Source organism: Phyllobates terribilis, unplaced genomic scaffold (genome assembly GCF_046119375.1).
Source record: "Phyllobates terribilis strain yellow unplaced genomic scaffold, ASM4611937v1 Scaffold_4__5_contigs__length_816908805, whole genome shotgun sequence".
In the NCBI taxonomy this organism is placed as follows: Eukaryota; Metazoa; Chordata; class Amphibia; order Anura; family Dendrobatidae; genus Phyllobates; species Phyllobates terribilis.
The window spans coordinates 10,772,553-10,790,875 of NW_027362764.1; the positions used below are offsets into that span (position 1 = coordinate 10,772,553).

At 49.6% G+C, this 18,323-nt stretch overlaps 1 protein-coding gene across 8 annotated transcripts in view; it reads right to left on the reverse strand.

Annotated features, from left to right (window-relative positions):
* Positions 1 to 543: 543 nt before the first annotated feature.
* Positions 544 to 18,323, reverse strand: part of LOC141264809 (uncharacterized) — a 277,922-nt gene continuing 260,142 nt past the window's right edge. For 6 of the 8 annotated variants that reach the window (XM_073677148.1, XM_073677143.1, XM_073677145.1 and 3 more), the window contains exons 16-18: positions 7,657 to 7,810; positions 7,288 to 7,399; positions 544 to 889 (exon numbers count right to left, since the gene is read on the reverse strand). In XM_073677148.1, the coding sequence (XP_073533249.1) occupies positions 714 to 889; positions 7,288 to 7,399; positions 7,657 to 7,810 (442 nt within the window). In that variant the 3' untranslated portion in view covers positions 544 to 713. The remainder of the gene's footprint in view (positions 890 to 7,287; positions 7,400 to 7,656; positions 7,811 to 18,323) is intronic. The other 2 variants (XM_073677149.1, XM_073677150.1) reach the window with 2 other exon arrangements.

Sequence of the window (18,323 nt, forward strand, 5' to 3'; positions counted from 1 at the left end):
CACCTGTAACCCCTCTCCCTGACCTGTCATCACCTCTGATCACCTGTAACTCCTCCCCCTGACCTGTCATCAGCTCTGATCACCTGTAACCCCCCCGACCTGTCATCAGCTCTGATCACCTGTAACCCCTCCCCCTGACCAGTCATCAGCTCTGATCACCTGTAACCCCTCCCCCTGACCTGTCATCAGCTCTGATCACCTGTAACCCCTCCCCCTGACCTGTCATCAGCTCTGATCACCTGTAACCCCCCCCGACCTGTCATCAGCTCTGATCACCTGTAACCCCTCCCCGACCAGTCATCAGCTCTGATCACCTGTAACCCCTCCCCCCCCTGACCTGTCATCAGCTCTGATCACCTGTAACCCCTCCACCTGACCTGTCATCAGCTCTGATCACCTGTAACCCCTCCCCCTGACCTGTCATCAGCTCTGATCACCTGTAACCCCTCCCCCTGACCTGTCATCAGCTCTGATCACCTGTAACCAGACCATGGATTGAAGTGTAACGTTCCACATCGGAATAAACTAATGCAGAGTCAGACACAGATTCATAAAGACTGTTTTATTGTAGACGCCGTAAGTGGAGCAATAAAATAAATCCTTTGCCCATGAAAAGTAAAATGTCTGCTGTCCAGGAAGCCTCCCTGATATTGCTTCACTGGTGATGACATCACACCTGAGATAATGACCTCATCTGCAAAGAGCAGCGGTGCTCAGCTCCCTTCCTCCTCCTCGGAGACCTGGTCAGCAGGAATCAGGCGCAGGTGGTGGGCTCTCAAACTGGTGAGGTTGGGACAGATGCTTATTACGCCGGACACCCCCTCCGGGGTGACCCCTGAACCGTCCAAACACAGCTGGACGATGGCTGCGTTTCTCAGGAAGCGCAGACCTAGACGAAAGAGAAGCACGGGAAGTCAGAAGTGTCCAGGAACAGGGGGAGAATCCATATACAGGGTGCTAAACTGCAAGACAGCCAAGAAAAGACTCAGTACATCCTCTTGAATTCTATAGTTTTATGTATCAGGTCATAAAAAAAGCATTTGGGTCTTAAAATTGAGTAAAATTGTCCCACAAGTCTCCCTCCTTTCTCTAGATGCCGACTCTATTCCCAAGGAAATTAAATATATCTTCTTACATTTGTTTGCAGTTGCCAAATTACTAATTGGGACCAAATGGAAAACTAGTGGTATCCCTCCCATAAATAATCTTTTCTCCCCCCTTTTTATCCTCTTTAGTCCTTTTCCCTTCCTATTCCTTTTTCTCTTTTCCTACAATCCCTCTTCTCTACCCAACTTTCCTTGCCCCCATCTTTCCCTCCTTTGTCTTCTAGGTTTTGGGGTAGATATGTTATATTGTATTACTGAGGTTTTATTTTACTGTACTGCTAATATTTTCAGTTTTTATATTGTATTTCATAATTGCATATTTCATAATTGCATATTTTTTGCTGTATTCCCTACTCTTACCTTCCCTTGTATATGTAAAAATCCCCCTAATAAAATCATTTAAACAAAAAATTTAGTAAAATTACAAAATACACAGTATCATCATTTACCAAAAACTAGACCAAAATGCTGAAGCTGTGTGAAAAATTAAGTACACCCCATGAATCAGCAGCTTATAGAAGATTCCTTAGGAGCAATAACATGAAGTTCTGGTTTCCTCTATGACTTTCTCAGCCTCTCGCATCTTCTGGGAAGTGTTGGCCGCTCTTCTTCAGTTTGTGTTTTGTGGGCATTTGATTCTATGACGTTTCTCTTAAGGTCCCATCACAGGATTAGTATTGTGTAGAGGATGGACTGTGACTTTGCAGGGCTGCATTCTTCTTTCGGGAGATTCTTTGCTTTCTCATACGGGGAATTCTTCGCTTTCTCATCCGGGGGATTCTTCGCTTTCTCATCTGGGGGATTCTTCGCTTTCTCAGCCGGAGGATTCTTCGCTTTCTCAGCCGGGGGATTCTTCGCTTTCTCATCTGGGGGATTCTTCGCTTTCTCAGCCGGAGGATTCTTCGCTTTCTCAGCCGGAGGATTCTTCGCTTTCTCAGCCGGAGGATTCTTCGCTTTCTCAGCCGGGGGATTCTTCGCTTTCTCATCTGGGGGATTCTTCGCTTTCTCAGCCGGAGGATTCTTCGCTTTCTCAGCCGGAGGATTCTTCGCTTTCTCATCCGGGGGATTCTTCGCTTTCTCATCCGGGGGATTCTTCGCTTTCTCATCCGGGGGATTCTTCGCTTTCTCAGCCGGAGGATTCTTCGCTTTCTCAGCCGGAGGATTCTTCGCTTTCTCAGCCGGGGGATTCTTCGCTTTCTCATCCGGGGGATTCTTCGCTTTCTCATCCGGGGGATTCTTTACTTTCTCAGCCGGGGGATTCTTCGCTTTCTCAGCCGGAAGATTCTTTGCTTCTCAGTGGGGGATTTTTTGCTTTCACAGCCGGGGGATTTTTTGCTCTCTCAGCTGGAGGATTTTTTGCTTTCACAGCCGGGGGATTTTTTGCTCTCTCAGCTTGAGGATTCTTTGCTTTCTCATCTGGGGGATTCTTTGCTTTCTCATCCGGGGGATTCTTCACTTTCTCAGCCGGGGGATTCTTCGCTTTCTCAGCCGGAGGATTCTTCGCTTTCTCAGCCGGGGGATTCTTCGCTTTCTCAGCCGGGGGATTCTTCGCTTTCTCATCCGGGAGATTCTTCGCTTTCTCATCCGGGGGATTCTTTACTTTCTCAGCCGGAAGATTCTTTGCTTCTCAGTGGGGGATTTTTTGCTTTCACAGCCGGGGGATTTTTTGCTCTCTCAGCTGGAGGATTTTTTGCTTTCACAGCCGGGGGATTTTTTGCTCTCTCAGCTTGAGGATTCTTTGCTTTCTCATCTGGGGGATTCTTTGCTTTCTCATCCGGGGGATTCTTCGCTTTCTCAGCCGGAGGATTCTTCGCTTTCTCATCTGGGGGATTCTTTGCTTTCTCAGCCGGGGGATTCTTCACTTTCTCAGCCGGGGGATTCTTCGCTTTCTCAGCCGGGGGATTCTTCGCTTTCTCAGCCGGAGGATTCTTCGCTTTCTCAGCCGGAGGATTCTTCGCTTTCTCATCTGGGGGATTCTTTGCTTTCTCATCCGGGGGATTCTTTGCTTTCTCATCCGGGGGATTCTTCACTTTCTCAGCCGGGGGATTCTTCGCTTTCTCAGCCGGGGGATTCTTCGCTATCTCAGCCGGAGGATTCTTCGCTTTCTCAGCCGGAGGATTCTTCGCTTTCTCAGCCGGGGGATTCTTCGCTTTCTCAGCCGGGGGATTCTTCGCTTTCTCAGCCGGGGGATTCTTCGCTTTCTCAGCCGGGGGATTCTTCGCTTTCTCATCTGGGGGATTCTTCGCTTTCTCATCCGGGGGATTCTTCGCTTTCTCATCTGGGGGATTCTTCGCTTTCTCAGCCGGGGGATTCTTCGCTTTCTCAGCCGGGGGATTCTTCGCCTTCTCAGCCGGGGGATTCTTCGCTTTCTCATCTGGGGGATTCTTCGCTTTCTCAGCCGGGGGATTCTTCGCTTTCTCAGCCGGAAGATTCTTCGCTTTCTCAGCCGGAAGATTCTTTGATTTCTCAGCCGGAAGATTCTTTGCTTTCTCAGCGGGGGAGTTTTTGCTTTCACAGCCAGGGGATTTTTTACTTTCTCAGCTGGGGGATTCTTTACTTTCTCAGCCGGGGGATTCTTTGCTTTCTAATGTAGATTTGCTGCTTGCGATCATTGTCCAGATGCATGACCCAGTTTTGGCGACGCTTTAACTTTTGAATAGATGGCCTCATATTTGGCTCTAGAGAATTTTTGTGTACAAAAAAGTTCATGATCGACTCCATGACTGCGAGGTTCCCAGTTTCTGTGTCTGCAAAACTAGCCCAAACAGTCCCCATCCTCCACCGGGCTAGAAAATTGGTATGTGCCATTTGTGTTGTAATACTGGGTTTAACTATTGCCAGGCATTATAGTCAAACATTGCTTTTAAACTCGTGTGTCCATTGTTCTAGAAAACTTGTGGTTTGTTCAGGTGCAACTTTGCAAACTTCAGCCGCGCTGCCATGTTGTTTTCAGTAACATAAGGCTTTCTCCAGGAAACTCTTCTATACAAGCCATAGTTGTTCAGTGTTTTTCTAATTGTACTGCCATGGACGAACATTTAACATGCGAACAGAGGACTTTAGATTCTGAGCTATAGCTCTTGGGTTTTTGCAGTTACTCTGAGCGCTATTCGCTCTTACGTTAGGGTTAATTTGCTGGTATGTCCACTCCCAGGAAGATTGTTAGCTATCTTGAATGCTGTCTGTCATAGAAAATATTAAGATCCATAACCCACTCCAGTGAGGGGGCATTCACCCCCACCATCCTCCTCTCACAAAGAATTTTCAGTAGAAAGACAGGAGCTTACATTCCTTGAAGTAGAATTACACAGTTTAACATATGGGAAGAGAATAAATTACGGAAAAGTTAACCATTCGAGTTCCTTTTGAAGCCAAGACTCCCTACACAGTACAGGTAATTAGACAGGAAAGATCTTTTCTGAAGTCCAGATGACAAAGGGACATGTCTTTACACATAGATGGAAAAGTCTCTTTTGTCCCCAGGAAGCACATCCTGAGTTGAAAGAAAAACTTACAAATGCAGCCAGTGGATTTGATACCGGTGGAAAGTTATGAATATTGGGGTTTGTATAGATTCGATATTGATGAGACATTTATCCTCAGGACTAATTGGGAAAGAATATGCATATTTTCTCATAACTGTGACATCTGCCATAAGCCCCAAATCAATAGTGATCGCTGACAGCAGCCTTGTCATGTTTAATCTCTGGGTAACGGGGAAATCCCGAAAAAAAATATGGCGACGTTCTCAAACTTCTGCAATCGTCAGGAGTGAAGATATTGTTAATGTTGGGAATTTCATAAAATCCCGAAGGGCTGAGAACATCCTGCAAACCTACCCACATGAAGTCATCAAGGAAAGGTGTGTAGGTGTAACTTAGGTGCTGATAAAAGGACAAGGCAAACTATGATCTGTGTTCCTGTAGGTAGATGCATATCAGTGTATGCACGATCACGTTCACTGGACGTTTACAATCAAAGTTCTCTCCTTCGCTAAGCTGAATCATACTTGAGATCAGCGTAGCAAGTTCTTTAGTTAATCTTGTTTATTTTATGTAACTGTATATTCTGTATTGTTTTATCTCCTTTGTAAAATCTTTTGTATATTTTTATAAACATTGCCTATCATTCTGGATTAAACATAAAATGTAATAGTTCTGTAAACCGCACCCTGAAGCCATACGCTACCAGAAATCAGGCATCTAGTCAGCTTGTATAAACGACTGGTGGTGGCAGCGAGTAGTTCTTGGGTTATCGTGGAGTTAGCAGTGACCGTACCGGGGTATATATATAGAGAGAAAAGAAAAAATGTGGATTCTCCAGCGTGGTCCATAAGATTAAAACTCCATATTTATTAGTAGTTTCATAAAAAAATAGTTACATGGCATACCACCAAGTGCCCAAATTACAAACCAACGCGTTTCGACTGAAAAGTTTTAATCATTGCCTCATATATATTCCAAGCGTTGGAATCGGAGGTGTATATATTATACACTCACCGTTAGTTTCCCAATAACCGGCCTATTAGAGGAAACAGCCAGCGGCCTCCTCTGTTAATCATCGGTCAATAGCATAATTGTCCGGATGATAGGGGGCAGCAGAGAGCTGTTCGTAACAAAAAGATAACAGCGAGTGGATCTGTGCGACCTCCCAGGCTGTGATCTTTGACAATGTCCACTTGTGAATAATATTTCACACCGAACATAAATACGATTCCTTAGAGTCTGCAATGTGGCCTCAAGAAAAGGAACACATATGGGGATGTCATCTTGTAATATGACGACAAAATGAACAACAGTCCTTAAACTAGTTCCTCACATCCAGCAGGGTGGGCAAGACATCACAATCCCACGTGGCCGATGATCCCCAATCTCTAATAGTCCATACACTGGCACCAGGACCTGGCTACAGCAACAGATCCTAGCCCTTCCAAGACACAGCACCAAATGTGTCTTTCCTTTTCGACCTTCTTATTGGGATCAGCCCCATTGATGGGTAAAGATACTCACACACCCTTAACCATCAGGTACATTTAATTCAAAGAGTCAAAGTAGGTCCCGGAAGCCAAGTCTTCGGCCAGTCTCAAAAGTTGTGTATCAAAGAGATCCCCTGCAGAGAGGAGGAAGCGTTCAGTCTTTTTGGGTTGGGGTCTATCAGCGCGACACTAGGGTCTATCAGTGCTAGAATTGGCGATCTTTGTCCGCTCCTCCTTGCAGCAGCTCCACAAATGTCAGATTGTTGGGACATCAACTGTGTACAGCGCCCTCTCCAGGTCACCACAGATTGTCCCTTAGGGTTGTTGTCGTGCTGAAAGGTGAAATTCCTCTTCATCTTCAGCTTTTTAGCAGAGACCTGATTTTTTTTTAGGTAAAATTATCTTGTTCTGCTCATAATACCCATCCTGTTGACTAAAGCCCCAGTTCCAGATGGTGAAAACCATCCCCAGAGCACAATGCTGCCCCACCATGCCTCATTGTGGGGATGGTGATCTTCTGGTGATGACCGGTGTTAACTTTGCATTTTGGAATTATGGCCATAAAGTTCACCCTTGATCTAATCAGACGGAATACATTCCCTACAAACTTTTGGCCGACGTGATTGAGGTTTCGGCAGAAAATAACCAGGCTTTTTTGCAAGAAAAGGCTTCGTCTTGCCCCCCAACCCCAGCAGAAGCTGGACATATGATGAATACGACCAGGACTGGACAGACATTCCTGCAGCCCCTTTGATGTTGCTGTTGGCCTTTTGCAGCCTCCAGCACCAATATTCTTGTCTTTTCATTAGTTTTTGAGGGATGTCCAGTTCTAGGTAATGTCACTGTTGTGCCAGATTTTAGCTCCTTCTTGATGACGTCCTCACAGTGCTCCATGATAGGTGTCTAATTCCCGGGTAATGTTTTTGTACCTTCTCACTGAACGCTTTCCACAATGAGATCCTCTGCTGTGTTGTCAGCTGTTTACTGACCAGAAAATGTCAGGAAAATCCTCCTAGAGAAGCGACACTTTCTCTGGGGTTAATCAGAATCATAAATGTGATTGCTGATACTGAAAACAACCACATCCCCAATTATAGGAGGGTGTTCACACTTATGCAAACCAGACACAAAGCTGAAGCTGTGTCTACACTCGGGAGCCCAGGAGCAGTGCAGAGCCCCGACAGCGCCACCTCCTCTCACACTCACCCTTGTTGGTGACGCGAGTGCGGCTCAGATTAAGTTTCAAGAGGTTTTTGCACTTCTGGACTCCAAGCTTCAAGACGTTGTCACCAACGCCCGTTTGCGACAATGAAAGGACCTATGAGGGAGAACACATATCAGTGAGAAAATGTGAACAGCGGGGGCACATGTGAACCACGATACCATCCACGACCCCCATCACATTCACCCATCCCCCAATGTACTGGGGAGGTGTAAACTGTATCCCTTTAAGTCTACAACCCCCATCACGTTTCATATCAGGACCAGACTACTCTCTGCTATATAATGGGGGCGTCTGTATCATGGAGACCACAACTGACAGCTCATGAGGGAAAGAGGGGGGACAGAATGAACCTGGAGGTGCAGGAGATGGGGGATGCACTCAGACACCCCTCTGCTGGTCACTTTAGTCCGATCCAGACTCAGCTGCTCCAAAAGCTTCAGCCCCCGCAGATGAAGGAGTCCAGCGTCCGACACAGACGTGTTACACAGAGAGAGGACACGCATCCTGGGAAAGCAACAAGTGTGTACATGAGAGGGTTCGTCACCGCTAACCACATCCATCATTGCTAACACACGTGGGCATGAGAGGGTTCGTCACCGCTAACCACACCCATCATTGCTAACACACGTGGGCATGAGAGGGTTCGTCACCGCGAACCACACCCATCATTGCTAACACACGTGGGCATGAGAGGGTTCGTCACCGCTAACCACACCCATCATTGCTAACACACGTGGGCATGAGAGGGTTCGTCACCGCTAACCACATCCATCATTGCTAACACACGTGGGCATGAGAGCGTTTGTCACCGCTAACCACACCCATCATTGCTAACACACGTGGGCATGAGAGGGTTCGTCACCGCGAACCACACCCATCATTGCTAACACACGTGGGCATGAGAGGGTTCGTCACCGCTAACCACATCCATCATTGCTAACACACGTGGGCATGAGAGCGTTCGTCACCGCTAACCACACCCATCATTGCTAACACACGTGGGCATGAGAGGGTTCGTCACCGCTAACCACACCCATCATTGCTAACACACGTGGGCATGAGAGGGTTCGTCACCGCTAACCACACCCATCATTGCTAACACACGTGGGCATGAGAGGGTTCGTCACCGCTAACCACACCCATCATTGCTAACACACGTGTGCATGAGAGGGTTCGTCACCGCTAACCACACCCATCATTGCTAACACACGTGTGCATGAGAGGGTTCGTCACCGCTAACCACACCCATCATTGCTAACACACGTGTGCATGAGAGGGTTCGTCACCGCTAACCACACCCATCATTGCTAACACACGTGTGCATGAGAGGGTTCGTCACCGCTAACCAACCCATCACTGCTAACACACGTGGGCATGAGAGGGTTCGTCACCGCTAACCAACCCATCATTGCTAACACACGTGGGCATGAGAGAGTTCGTCACCGCTAACCACACCCATCATTGCTAACACACGTGTACACGAGAGGGTCCATCACAACTAACCTCCCCCATCACTGTGAACATGCACGAGACGGTCTGTCACCAGTAACCATCACTGCTAACACACATGTACATGAGAAAGTCAGTCATCACTAACCTCCCCCATCACTGCTAACATGTGCAAGAGAGGATCTGTCATCACTAACCACACCCATCACTGCTAACATACATGTGCATAAGAGGGTCCATCACAACTAACCGACCTCATCACTGTTAACATGTGTACATGAGAGGGTCCCTCACAGCTAACCGCCACCATCACTGCTAACACACGTGTATATGAGAGGGTCCGTCACAGCTAACTGACCTCATCACTGCTAACACACGTGTATATGAGAGGGTCCGTCACAGCTAACCGCCCCCATCACTGCTAACACACGTGTATATGAGAGGGTCCGTCACAGCTAACCGCCCCCATCACTGCTAACACACGTGTATATGAGAGGGTCCGTCACAGCTAACCGCCCCATCACTGCTAACACACGTGTACATGAGAGGGTCCGTCACAGCTAACCAACCCCATCACTGCTAACACACGTGTATATGAGAGGGTACGTCACAGCTAACCGACCCCATCACTGCTAACACACGTGTACATGAGAGGGTCCGTCACAGCTAACCAACCCCATCACTGCTAACACACGTGTACATGAGAGGGTCCCTCACAGCTAACCGCTACCATCACTGCTAACACACGTGTACATGAGAGGGTCCGTCACAGCTAACTGACCTCATCACTGCTAACACACGTGTATATGAGAGGGTCCGTCACAGCTAACCGCCCCCATCACTGCTAACACACATGTATATGAGAGGGTCCGTCACAGCTAACCGCCCCCATCACTGCTAACACACGTGTACATGAGAGGGTCCGTCACAGCTAACCGACCCCATCACTGCTAACACACGTGTATATGAGAGGGTACGTCACAGCTAACCGACCCCATCACTGCTAACAAACGTGTATATGAGAGGGTCCGTCACAGCTAACCGCCCCCATCACTGCTAACACACGTGTACATGAGAGGGTCCGTCACAGCTAACCGCCCCCATCACTGCTAACACACGTGTACATGAGAGGGTCCGTCACAGCTAACCGACCTCATCACTGCTAACACACGTGTATATGAGAGGGTCCGTCACAGCTAACCGCCCCCATCACTGCTAACACACGTGTACATGAGAGGGTCCGTCACAGCTAACCAACCCCATCACTGCTAACACACGTGTATATGAGAGGGTCCGTCACAGCTAACCGACCCATCACTGCTAACACACGTGTATATGAGAGGGTCCGTCACAGCTAACCGCACCATCACTGCTAACACACGTGTATATGAGAGGGTCCGTCACAGCTAGCCGACCTCATCACTGCTAACACACGTGTATATGAGAGGGTCCGTCACAGCTAACCGACCCATCACTGCTAACACACGTGTATATGAGAGGGTCCGTCACAGCTAACCGCACCATCACTGCTAACACACGTGTATATGAGAGTGTCCGTCACAGCTAACCGCACCATCACTGCTAACACACGTGTATATGAGAGGGTCCGTCACAGCTAACCGACCCCATCACTGCTAACACACGTGTATATGAGAGGGTACGTCACAGCTAACCGACCCCATCACTGCTAACACACGTGTATATGAGAGGGTCCGTCACAGCTAACCGACCTCATCACTGCTAACACACGTGTATATGAGAGGGTCCGTCACAGCTAACCGACCCCATCACTGCTAACACACGTGTATATGAGAGGGTACGTCACAGCTAACCGACCCATCACTGCTAACACACGTGTACATGAGAGGGTCCGTCACAGCTAACCGACCCCATCACTGCTAACACACGTGTATATGAGAGGGTCCGTCACAGCTAACCACCCCCATCACTGCTAACACACGTGTATATGAGAGGGTCCGTCACAGCTAACTGACCTCATCACTGCTAACACACGTGTATATGAGAGGGTCCGTCACAGCTAACCGACCTCATCACTGCTAACACACGTGTATATGAGAGAGTCCGTCACAGCTAACCGACCCCATCACTGCTAACACACGTGTATATGAGAGGGTCCGTCACAGCTAACCACCCCCATCACTGCTAACACACGTGTATATGAGAGGGTCCGTCACAGCTAACTGACCTCATCACTGCTAACACACGAGTACATGAGAGGGTCCCTCACAGCTAACCGACCTCATCACTGCTAACACACGTGTATATGAGAGCGTCCCTCACAGCTAACCGCCCCCATCATTGCTAACACACGTGGGCATGAGAGGGTTCGTCACCGCTAACCACATCCATCATTGCTAACACACGTGGGAATGAGAGGGTTCGTCACCGCTAACCACATCCATCATTGCTAACACACGTGGGCATGAGAGGGTTCGTCAACGCTAACCACATCCATCATTGCTAACACACGTGGGCATGAGAGGGTCCATCACAACTAACCGACCTCATCACTGTTAACATGTGCAAGAGAGGATCTGTCATCACTAACCACACCCATCACTGCTAACATACATGTGCATAAGAGGGTCCATCACAACTAACCGACCTCATCACTGTTAACATGTGTACATGAGAGGGTCCCTCACAGCTAACCACCCCCATCACTGCTAACACACGTGTATATGAGAGGGTCCGTCACAGCTAACTGACCTCATCACTGCTAACACACGTGTATATGAGAGGGTCCGTCACAGCTAACCGCCCCCATCACTGCTAACACACGTGTACATGAGAGGGTCCGTCACAGCTAACCGACCCCATCACTGCTAACACACGTGTATATGAGAGGGTCCGTCACAGCTAACCGCCCCCATCACTGCTAACACACGTGTATATGAGAGGGTCCGTCACAGCTAACCGCCCCATCACTGCTAACACACGTGTACATGAGAGGGTCCGTCACAGCTAACCAACCCCATCACTGCTAACACACGTGTATATGAGAGGGTACGTCACAGCTAACCGACCCCATCACTGCTAACAAACGTGTATATGAGAGGGTCCGTCACAGCTAACCGCCCCCATCACTGCTAACACACGTGTACATGAGAGGGTCCGTCACAGCTAACCGACCTCATCACTGCTAACACACGTGTATATGAGAGGGTCCGTCACAGCTAACCGCCCCATCACTGCTAACACACGAGTATATGAGAGGGTCCGTCACAGCTAACCGCCCTATCACTGCTAACACACGTGTATATGAGAGGGTCCGTCACAGCTAACCGACCTCATCACTGCTAACACACGTGTATATGAGAGGGTCCGTCACAGCTAACCACCCCCATCACTGCTAACACACGTGTACATGAGAGGGTCCGTCACAGCTAACCAACCCCATCACTGCTAACACACGTGTACATGAGAGGGTCCGTCACAGCTAACCAACCCCATCACTGCTAACACACGTGTACATGAGAGGGTCCGTCACAGCTAACCACCCCCATCACTGCTAACACACGTGTATATGAGAGGGTCCGTCACAGCTAACCGCCCCCATCACTGCTAACACACGTGTATATGAGAGGGTCCGTCACAGCTAACCGACCTCATCACTGCTAACACACGTGTACATGAGAGCGTTCGTCACCGCTAACCACATCCATCATTGCTAACACACGTGTGCATGAGAGGGTTCGTCACCGCTAACCACATCCATCATTGCTAACACACGTGGGAATGAGAGGGTTCGTCACCGCTAACCAACCCATCATTGCTAACACACGTGGGCATGAGAGGGTTCGTCACCGCTAACCACATCCATCATTGCTAACACACGTGGGCATGAGAGCGTTCGTCACCGCTAACCACACCCATCATTGCTAACACACGTGGGCATGAGAGGGTTCGTCACCGCTAACCACACCCATCATTGCTAACACACGTGGGCATGAGAGGGTTCGTCACCGCTAACCACATCCATCATTGCTAACACACGTGGGCATGAGAACGTTCGTCACCGCTAAGCACACCCATCATTGCTAACACACGTGGGCATGAGAGGGTTCGTCACCGCTAACCACACCCATCATTGCTAACACACGTGGGCATGAGAGGGTTCGTCACCGCTAACCACACCCATCATTGCTAACACACGTGAGCATGAGAGGGTTCGTCACCGCTAACCACACCCATCATTGCTAACACACGTGTGCATGAGAGGGTTCGTCACCGCTAACCACACCCATCATTGCTAACACACGTGTGCATGAGAGGGTTCGTCACCGCTAACCACATCCATCATTGCTAACACACTTGTGCATGAGAGGGTTCGTCACCGCTAACCACACCCATCATTGCTAACACACGTGTACATGAGAGGGTTCGTCACCGCTAACCACACCCATCATTGCTAACACACGTGGGCATGAGAGGGTTCGTCACCGCTAACCAACCCATCACTGCTAACACACGTGGGCATGAGAGGGTTCGTCACCGCTAACCAACCCATCATTGCTAACACACGTGGGCATGAGAGAGTTCGTCACCGCTAACCACACCCATCATTGCTAACACACGTGTACACGAGAGGGTCCATCACAACTAACCTCCCCCATCACTGTGAACATGCACGAGAAGGTCTGTCACCAGTAACCATCACTGCTAACACACATGTACATGAGAAAGTCAGTCATCACTAACCTCCCCCATCACTGCTAACACACGTGTACACGAGAGGGTCCATCACAACTAACCTCCCCCATCACTGCTAACATGTGCAAGAGAGGATCTGTCATCACTAACCACACCCATCACTGCTAACATACATTTGCATAAGAGGGTCCATCACAACTAACCGACCTCATCACTGTTAACATGTGTACATGAGAGGGTCCCTCACAGCTAACCGCCACCATCACTGCTAACACACGTGTATATGAGATGGTCCGTCACAGCTAACCGACCCCATCACTGCTAACACACGTGTATATGAGAGGGTACGTCACAGCTAACCGACCCCATCACTGCTAACAAACGTGTATATGAGAGGGTCCGTCACAGCTAACCGCCCCCATCAGTGCTAACACACGTGTACATGAGAGGGTCCGTCACAGCTAACCGACCTCATCACTGCTAACACACGAGTATATGAGAGGGTCCGTCACAGCTAACCGCCCCATCACTGCTAACACACGTGTACATGAGAGGGTCCGTCACAGCTAACCGCCCCATCACTGCTAACACACGTGTATATGAGAGAGTCCGTCACAGCTAACCAACCCTATCACTGCTAACACATGTGTACATGAGAGGGTCCGTCACAGCTAACCGACCTCATCACTGCTAACACACGTGTATATGAGAGGGTCCGTCACAGCTAACCGCCCCCATCACTGCTAACACACGTGTACATGAGAGGGTCCGTCACAGCTAACCGACCTCATCACTGCTAACACACGTGTATATGAGAGGGTACGTCACAGCTAACCAACCCCATCACTGCTAACCCACGAGTACATGAGAGGGTCCGTCACAGCTAACCGACCCCATCACTGCTAATACACGAGTACATGAGAGGGTCCGTCACAGCTAACCAACCCCATCACTGCTAACACACGTGTATATGAGAGGGTCTGTCACAGCTAACCGACCCCATCACTGCTAACACATGTGTATATGAGAGGGTCCGTCACAGCTAACCGACCCCATCACTGCTAACACACGTGTATATGAGAGGGTCTGTCACAGCTAACCGACCCATCACTGCTAACACACGTGTATATGAGAGGGTACTTCACAGCTAACCAACCCCATCACTGCTAACCCACGAGTACATGAGAGGGTCCGTCACAGCTAACCAACCGCATCACTGCTAACACACGAGTACATGAGAGGGTCCGTCACAGCTAACCGACCCATCACTGCTAACACACGTGTATATGAGAGGGTACGTCACAGCTAACCAACCCCATCACTGCTAACACACGTGTATATGAGAGGGTCCGTCACAGCTAACCAACCCCATCACTGCTAACACACGAGTACATGAGAGGGTCCGTCACAGCTAACCGCCCCCATCACTGCTAACACACGTGTATATGAGAGGGTACGTCACAGCTAACCAACCCCATCACTGCTAACACACGTGTATATGAGAGGGTCCGTCACAGCTAACCGACCCATCACTGCTAACACACGTGTATATGAGAGGGTACTTCACAGCTAACCAACTGCATCACTGCTAACACACGAGTACATGAGAGGGTCCGTCACAGCTAACCAACCCCATCACTGCTAACACACGAGTACATGAGAGGGTCCGTCACAGCTAACCGACCCCATCACAGCTAACACACGAGTACATGAGAGGGTCCGTCACAGCTAACCAACCCCATCACTGCTAACACACGAGTACATGAGAGGGTCCGTCACAGCTAACCGACCCCATCACTGCTAACACACGTGTACATGAGGGGGTCCGTCACAGCTAACCAACCCCATCACTGCTAACACACGTCTATATGAGAGGGTCCGTCACAGCTAACCGCCCCATCACTGCTAACACACGTGTATATGAGAGGGTCCGTCACAGCTAACCGACCCCATTACTGCAAACACACGTGTATATGAGAGGGTCCGTCACAGCTAACCGACCCATCACTGCTAACACACGTGTATATGAGAGGGTCCGTCACAGCTAACCGACCCATCACTGCTAACACACGTGTACATGAGAGGGTCCGTCACAGCTAACCAACCCCATCACTGCTAACACACGTGTACATGAGAGGGTCCGTCACAGCTAACCGACCTCATCACTGCTAACACACGTGTATATGAGAGGGTACGTCACAGCTAACAGGCACCATCACTGCTAACACACGTGTATATGAGAGGGTCCGTCACAGCTAACCAACCCCATCACTGCTAACACACGTGTACATGAGAGGGTCCGTCACAGCTAACCAACCCCATCACTGCTAAAACATGTGTATATGAGAGGGTACGTCACAGCTAACCAACCCCATCACTGCTAACACACGAGTACATGAGAGGGTCCGTCACAGCTAACCGACCCATCACTGCTAACACACGTGTATATGAGAGGGTCCGTCACAGCTAACCGCCCCCATCACTGCTAACACACGTGTATATGAGAGGGTACGTCACAGCTAACCAACCCCATCACTGCTAACACACGTGTATATGAGAGGGTCCGTCACAGCTAACCGACCCATCACTGCTAACACACGAGTACATGAGAGGGTCCGTCACAGCTAACCGCCCCCATCACTGCTAACACACGTGTATATGAGAGGGTACGTCACAGCTAACCAACCCCATCACTGCTAACACACGTGTATATGAGAGGGTCCGTCACAGCTAACCGACCCATCACTGCTAACACACGTGTATATGAGAGGGTACTTCACAGCTAACCAACCCCATCACTGCTAACACACGAGTACATGAGAGGGTCCGTCACAGCTAACCAACCGCATCACTGCTAACACACGAGTACATGAGAGGGTCCGTCACAGCTAACCAACCCCATCACTGCTAACACACGAGTACATGAGAGGGTCCGTCACAGCTAACCGACCCCATCACTGCTAACACACGAGTACATGAGAGGGTCTGTCACAGCTAACCAACCCCATCATTGCTAACACACGAGTACATGAGAGGGTCCGTCACAGCTAACCGACCCCATCACTGCTAATACACGTGTACATGAGGGGGTCCGTCACAGCTAACCAACCCCATCACTGCTAACACACGTGTATATGAGAGGGTCCGTCACAGCTAACCGCCCCATCACTGCTAACACACGTGTATATGAGAGGGTCCGTCACAGCTAACCGACCCCATCACTGCTAACACACGTGTATATGAGAGGGTCCGTCACAGCTAACCAACCCCATCACTGCTAAAACATGTGTATATGAGAGGGTACGTCACAGCTAACCAACCCCATCACTGCTAACACACGAGTACATGAGAGGGTCCGTCACAGCTAACCGACCCATCACTGCTAACACACGTGTATATGAGAGGGTCCGTCACAGCTAACCGCCCCCATCACTGCTAACACACGTGTATATGAGAGGGTACGTCACAGCTAACCAACCCCATCACTGCTAACACACGTGTATATGAGAGGGTCCGTCACAGCTAACCGACCCATCACTGCTAACACACGAGTACATGAGAGGGTCCGTCACAGCTAACCGCCCCCATCACTGCTAACACACGTGTATATGAGAGGGTACGTCACAGCTAACCAACCCCATCACTGCTAACACACGTGTATATGAGAGGGTCCGTCACAGCTAACCGACCCATCACTGCTAACACACGTGTATATGAGAGGGTCCGTCACAGCTAACCGCCCCCATCACTGCTAACACACGTGTATATGAGAGGGTACGTCACAGCTAACCAACCCCATCACTGCTAACACAAGTGTATATGAGAGGGTACTTCACAGCTAACCAACCCCATCACTGCTAACACACGAGTACATGAGAGGGTCCGTCACAGCTAACCAACCGCATCACTGCTAACACACGAGTACATGAGAGGGTCCGTCACAGCTAACCAACCCCATCACTGCTAACACACGAGTACATGAGAGGGTCCGTCACAGCTAACCGACCCCATCACTGCTAACACACGAGTACATGAGAGGGTCTGTCACAGCTAACCAACCCCATCATTGCTAACACACGAGTACATGAGAGGGTCCGTCACAGCTAACCGACCCCATCACTGCTAACACACGTGTACATGAGGGGGTCCGTCACAGCTAACCAACCCCATCACTGCTAACACACGTGTATATGAGAGGGTCCGTCACAGCTAACCGCCCCATCACTGCTAACACACGTGTATATGAGAGGGTCCGTCACAGCTAACCGACCCCATCACTGCTAACACACGTGTATATGAGAGGGTCCGTCACAGCTAACCAACCCCATCACTGCTAACACACGTGTATATGAGAGGGTCCGTCACAGCTAACCGCCCCATCACTGCTAACACACGTGTATATGAGAGGGTCCGTCACAGCTAACCAACCCCATCACTGCTAATACACGAGTACATGAGAGGGTCCGTCACAGCTAACCAACCCCATCACTGCTAACACACGTGTACATGAGAGGGTACGTCACAGCTAACCGCCCCATCACTGCTAACACACGTGTACATGAGAGGGTCCGTCACAGCTAACCGCCCCATCACTGCTAACACACGTGTATATGAAAGGGTCCGTCACAGCTAACCAACCCCATCACTGTTAACACACGAGTACATGAGAGGGTCCGTCACAGCTAACCGCCCCATAACTGCTAACACACGTGTATATGAGAGGGTCCGTCACAGCTAACCAACCCCATCGCTGCTAACACACGTGTATATGAGAGGGTCCGTCACAGCTAACCGACCCCATCGCTGCTAACACACGTGTATATGAGAGGGTCCGTCACAGCTAACCGACCCCATCGCTGCTAACACACAAGTACATGAGAGGGTCCCTCACAGC